Consider the following 6,696-nt stretch of genomic DNA (forward strand, 5'->3'; position numbering starts at 1 on the left):
ATGTTTAACATGGACCAAGCCCAACTGTGATGATGGGCCAATACGTTTAAAGGAAAGATGTAAGATAAAGATGACATGGATCTCAGCAAAATCTCTTGCAAACAATGTCAACATCAATAAGCAGATGTCACTTAAACAAATGTGGAACCATCACAAAGACACAAAGGCCCCTCATCTTATCCCACCCAGGTTCCCCACATCCAAACACGACTCACATCAAAGAGTAGAGTAGAGACCACAAACCCCATTCCTATTGTTCCCTAATGAGAAAAGTTCAAAAGAGATGTGATGCATATCATAGGATATAACAAATCCATTACACCCCATGCAGAGACTAGTAATAGAGTGAGTCCACACCTGCTCTAGTGGTGCTCTGCTCCCCCTTCCATCCCCCTCCCTCCCCCTCCCCTCCCCATGTCAAAAGAGAAAAAAGAATAATCCTCCCACAAACCTCCAGGAAATCATGAAAAGGATCACCGAGATCCTATGGCTCCCCACCCACTAACCCATCAGAGATTCGTGGTACACCAGCACACCTAACCTGCGCGCGTGCGCACGCCCAACTCCATCCATATCCACTGCCTCTCTCTTCTCTGCCATCATAAACTTTTGAGTCAAAAAGCTACTGCCCAATATATACATCTCTTTCTTCTTTTTTCTTTCTTCTTTGTGATCAAACTGAAGCCTTGCCCTTTTCTATCCGCTTTATTGGACAATCATATAACCTCTTGTACGCTAGAGAAGAGGGAGGAGCTCACTTGCCATGCATATGCAACTGTTAACTCTAGTGCTGCTATTGCTAATAATACCACTTTTATATGTAATATAAACATGATAACTAGTGATGGAGATGGTGGTGGGACTATACTGCAGTAGTAGCTCCCAACGCCTTAGCTTTATGCTTGAGAGATTTCAAGTAGCTAATGGCCTCGTCCAGGATGGTTGCTGTGTCTTTGCCCTTTACCCCTGGTATGATCCCACAAAGCAAACCGACCGTTTCTTGAATCCTTTCTCTCTTCATCCGCTTGTTTTGGTGGTTGGTATAGCTGAGTATCTCCTCTTGTTCTCCAATTTCTCCATTCCCACCTCCTCCAACACAGCTTGACTCAGTGTCATCGTCCTTGCAGCAGTGGGCTCTTGCAGAGCTCGCAGTGTCCACAAGTGATTCATCAATATCTGAATTAAGTCTTCTCTTCTTTGCTGGCAAAGAAGAGCTTGCGACCTCCTCATTGCTTCTCGCCGCAGTTATCTCTGCCGGGGAGTGCCCCGTGCTAGCTTCTTCATCTTCTGCATAGTCCTCAGAGCCTGAATAGAGAAGTGCATCAATTTCATCTGTGTCCTCGTGCATCTCCTTATTATCATTGCCATTTGTGACATTGGTACCATTGCTCCCCTGAATGTCTATGATTGAACTCAATAGCCCCTGGCCCTGGTTCATCAAGTGGGGGGTTGGAGAACTAAAGATTAAGCTCGTTTGGTCACCAGAATGATCAAACACCATCAAACTCTTAGCAATTCCATGCAGCCCATATGTGGGCATTGACGGTGCAACAAGGCCTGAAATTGGCACTTGAAACCCAGGAAAGGGTACAGCTACATTACCAGAGAAAGCAAGTTCGTAAGGATTGGATTTTGCTGGAAACACCATTGAATTGGCATTCTGCTGCAGGGTGACCTGCGGTGGCCGCAGATTTCTCATGTAGTTGAAGCTACTAGATCCCCATGCTGGATGAGGTAAATAGTACCGAGGATCAAGATCCTTCCCCATCAAAATTTGCTATCAAAACAATCACCTGCAAACAAAGTAACCAATTGGTTTATAGCATAAATCAATGCTTGCAAAGTTCTTTTTTTTTTTTTGTTGACAAAAGGCCAAAGCCTGCTTCATTGAAACATACAAATTAATCACCCTCCCAGAGATTAACAAAACACCCATGAATTTTGTAAAGTTATACCATCAAAGAAGAAGAAGAAGCATACCCGATGAATTTTGTAATAAGACTGAACAATTTCCACACAAATGTCTTTCAGAAACTAGAAAAGTTCCAGCTTTATTTGGTGAAGCATAAGAGGTAAGTTAAACTACGTGACAGGCTTGAGAAGATGGCGGAAGTACTCAGCCTGGGGAATAAGACAACACGAGACAATTTGCAATTAAAAAAATATTCAATCTTCGATACAGAGTAAAAAAAAAAAAAGTTCTTTCTTCCCATCTTTACCTGGCAATCCTGCAATGGTTGGAAACAAGCTATGATCCTAACAACTATTGTGGCACTACCGACGATTCCATTCTCGTGCTTTAATGCTCGGAATCTCGTCTGCGTCGCTGCTTGGCACACCATCACTACTCCTTTTCCCCTTGTAAATCAACCCGGTGCACAGAAAACCAAGAGGATCTTGAAGAAGTACAGATGTGAACGAAACCGATAGGATTCGGATACTAAAATTTACACAAGACGAGACCAGGGAAACCTACCAAATGAAATAAACTAAAACTCTTTTTCTTCTATTTCTTCTTACACCGTAGTGTTCAATTGATTCCAATGGAGAAAAAAGAAAAAGAAAAAGAAAAGGCTTTGCTTTCGTAGACTGGAAGAAGAGGGTAGAAAGATAGAAGTAGAGTTACAGAATAACCCTGCAATATAAGTTCAAGGAAATAACTCTTCGGAAGACATCAACAGAGAGGCTCAACCACCGCATGCTGGAGTGACTAATGCCCGCAACAGCAATTATCTACATTAGAAAACGCAGAAATTTCATTCAGAAGAAAGGCAAACAAAATATATTTACAGGAGAAGCTTTGGCTATCAAACATTTGAAAGCAAATCAAATCGTACAAAGAAAAATCCGCAAGAAATCTAGAGATAACAGCAGTGGTTACAAAAAACCCATCCATGTAAAGAGTAAGAGGAACACATAGAGTTCGATTGAAGAAGGCAAATGTTGGAGCATGAGCATGGGATTCACGATAACTCCGAGGAAACTAGATAAACCTCAGAGATAGCTCTAACTTACACCTAAATTAATCAAAGAAAAGGTCGACTCAGAGCGAGAAAAACCTTAGAGATATCTTCACCGTATGCCAATAGAAAGAACCCAAAAGCCAACTCCACTCGCAGATCGGGAATCGAGCTCGAAGCAAAGAGGAAAGATCGCCGAAAGGGGGCGGAAACCGAAGCAAGTGGAGAAGAGCTGAACACAGAGGAGAGGAGGCACCGGAGAGGCAGGGGGATTTTTATCGGCTTTCTCTGACGAAAATACCCTCATTATGTCGTAGAAATTACTAGTACCTTCATGTGAATTTGTTGTTATATCTCGGGGAACCATCTACCCTTGGACGCCAAGGAGTTTGAACTAATCAATTAATGAGGATGTGATCTAATTATTGAAATAAATAACACTTTAATAACAACCAATTACAACAATTTTTTTTTTAATTTAAAACAAAAAAACCAAAAGAAGTATACAAACATGGCCTTAGAAGTGGAATTCCTACATCACTGAGTAACTTCTCTTTGCCACTTTAATCGACTATAATTAGATGCCCATGATTAATTATTGAGATAGACAACAGATAGAGTAGTATAATGTGAACTAATTGCTATAATTTAATCTCTATAATCAATGCACCTCACCATCTCCCACTCCATTCTTTTCTCTCCCTTTATTTTATTTCTATTTTTTTTTTTTTTTGGAGGGGGGAAAAATAAAAGGTTAAGTTAAGTTGGTAGAGAAATATATATTATTAACATAGTCAACAAATCCTGAGAAAAAAGAAACTAATATAAAACTCTTCATTGATGTGAGAAAGATTTTGGGGATTTGATTCCCTAAAGGTAAATGGAGACATGGCCATGGCCAACCCATGGAATATTTAAAGCAGGAGGGTAGAATACACAAGGGAGAATATAAAAAAAATGGGGAAAAGTACGCATGTATGCATGCCTATGGTATCAAAACCTCCCCCCAAATCTTGAGTGCTCTGAGAGGAAGATTTGCTCACTAATAAATTATTAATCTCTCTAATATTATACTCCTAACTTTAGTCTTAGACCCTCTTTTGTTTAGAGTGAAGGGAACAAAAGCAAGGGGGAGTCAAGATAGCTTCCTCCCTCCCTTGAGGTCTAAGCTTTTGGTGGCACTAAGCAAGCTTTTCTTTCAATTTTAATTAAGGTTAGAAAGAGACTGTAGTGGAGTTAATGGTTGTTGCCTTCATTAAGTTATGTGATTTGTCTCATGACCACTTTATTATAGTTGTTAGGCGTGCAAATTATGTGGTACACTTGTCTTGATCTCATGCACCTACTTGTACAAACTCTAGCATGGTTCTGACGTAAAAAAACTTCGAGTGTGGAAGGAGGACTATAGATTATTTTTTAATTAAGGTGTCTAGCATGTGATCTAAGTGGAGCCCTTTAATTACCTCTATTAATTAAGATTTCTTAATATATATTAAAAAAAAACTCATTTTCTGAAGGGAAAAAAATGAAGGTGGTGATAAATAAGACAGTATTAATACATATTTAAAGATATTAAACACATTAAGAGAGCATGCATGGTAATCTCATAAATATACTTGCACCAAAAGTCATCGTTACAGAAGGCCCACCATTAGAGCACTTACACAAGCACACAAGCAAACCCTTGCTCATTTGGAGGCAACCATGGGGCCACTAGAGAATTTAAGAAAGCAAGGAGTCATTTGGCTTGTGGATTCTTCAAGAAATCCACCACGCTTGGAAAGCACACACACACACACACACACACAGAGAGAGACATAGACATAGACATAGACACAGACACACCCCCACAGCCAACAAGAGTGGCAGAAATTAATTTTGCATCCCTTTCCCTTCACAAATTAATAAACTTTTCTTAACCAAAAGATGCTATAAAAATAATTATTAAAAAAAAAAAAGGTAAAGCGCTTAGGAGTGGGAAATGGGAATCCATGCTCTCATGCGTGGTGTGTGGAATGCAAGTATGCAACCCCACTCCCAATGTCCTTCAAAGCCTCGTCTCCCTCATCACCACCACAATTATATAACACGCACAAATCCACCTAAAGTTTCAACTCTCTCTTTTATCTCATTCTTCTTCTTACTCTTATCATGCAACACTAGAATATGGTCAACTATACAGACAACCAGTAAGGGAACCTCCATCATCACATACGTGTGACTTGCTCCAGTTGGGAGGAGTGGTTATTAGGATTAGGGCTTAGCTCGCGTCTCAAAAAGTGGCTTTGAGTCTGTGCAAGCTCATGGTTGGGACGTCTAACTTTCTTTGGTTGGAGCAAGCAATGGAGCTGTTGATTGGAAGATGACAAGGTGACCATAGATAGTTGAGATGCCAAGCCACATTCCTTGAAGCCTTGAAGGTGGCTGTCTATCATACATAATAGATAGGCCCCACATGCAACATGCGAGATAAATAATACCTATTGATATATATATATATATATATTGACAATATTTTTCTACACAAAATATCAACTAATATGCAGAATTTATACTTAAAAACTTTTAAGTAGTGCATGTCAACGTTGTCTAATGATGCTCCTGCTGCTACACTTAAAGACTAATCCTCTTTCTTTTTTCTTCTTAATTTGGAGTGGATTAAGCAAATTTTTTCCAGCTCACGTACAAAGAAAAAGGAGGACGAGGGGGAGGAGATTATGGCGTGCGTCGTCGTCCTTCGTTTAGGATGCGTTAGTGTTGAAGGGTATAAATACGATTAAAGCATCTAATTTTGTCTTATATTGTACACACTTCTGTTAACTCGAAAAGTTAAGGTCAGGGGTCGTACGGATTTATATATATATATATATATATATTCTCTTGGGGATGTGGAAGGCTTGGACGGATTCGCACGTGGAGATTGAAGCCTAGAGATGGCGAAGCGTGCGAGAACCGAGTTGATGGATCTTTCAAGTACACGCCGACGCGTGGCGCGTGATCGCCGGGCATGCGCGCGGCACGTCGTACGAGGGAGCGTCAAAGCGGCACGGCTTACGAGGCAGATCGTAAGTCAGGAGAGTTCGTTGGAAATTTCTTTTCCTTTTGGGCTTTTTAAGCTTCAAGTTGCAGTCGGACTTCAGTGTCTTTTCTTTGCTCCTCCCATTTAGACCACTCTTCTTTTTCTCACTTTAAAGAATTTATATAAGTCTTACACTCTAATAGGAAGAGTGTATTAAGACTTTGTTCAGTGTATCGCAGAGATTTAAAAGGGTTAAAAAGTCTCAAGGATTAAAAAGACAATGGCTCAGAGAAAGTCTACTGTAAAGGTCTTCGAAGTTGAACTATACCACGCGAAAAGATTCTATATGTGCCCTAAACACTTACTGCTGCGTAAAGAGACTAAAGATACCACTAGTTACAACATCGGAACTCTTATGATTCAAACATTTATTTCGATCAGGGAAGCTTAGAGAGAGAGAGCACTCGTTATCTCTGCTTTGCAACAAGAAGACATGGAAACAAGAGGTAAACACCGTTACGCTATTGTAAACACTCCACAAAGAGTGACGATGTAGCATCTTATTGACTCTTGAATTTCTCCGTTATAATCAATGCAAGCAAGAACTACATCACGTTTTGTAAGGCTTACGAGCAAGACTATTTCCCACATAGAAATGTTTAGTGAGAATCTACCAAATAAACTACTATAATAGTAAGTGCATATAAGAATCGTATC

At 40.1% G+C, this 6,696-nt stretch overlaps 1 protein-coding gene across 1 annotated transcript; it reads right to left on the reverse strand.

The window, feature by feature from the left end:
- Positions 1-3,214, reverse strand: LOC140779295 (transcription factor SAC51). Its single transcript, XM_073124312.1, has 4 exons — positions 3,060-3,214; positions 2,220-2,733; positions 1,981-2,121; positions 1-1,793 (listed from the first exon to the last, which is right to left on the reverse strand). The coding sequence occupies exon 4, from the start codon at positions 1,766-1,768 to the stop codon at positions 863-865; it is 906 nt and encodes a 301-aa protein (XP_072980413.1). The 5' UTR covers positions 1,769-1,793; positions 1,981-2,121; positions 2,220-2,733; positions 3,060-3,214; the 3' UTR covers positions 1-862.
- Positions 3,215-6,696: the final 3,482 nt, after the last annotated feature.

The sequence above is a fragment of the Typha angustifolia genome, chromosome 15, assembly GCF_048772165.1.
Source record: "Typha angustifolia cultivar Huaian chromosome 15, ASM4877216v1, whole genome shotgun sequence".
NCBI classification, from domain to species: Eukaryota; Viridiplantae; Streptophyta; class Magnoliopsida; order Poales; family Typhaceae; genus Typha; species Typha angustifolia.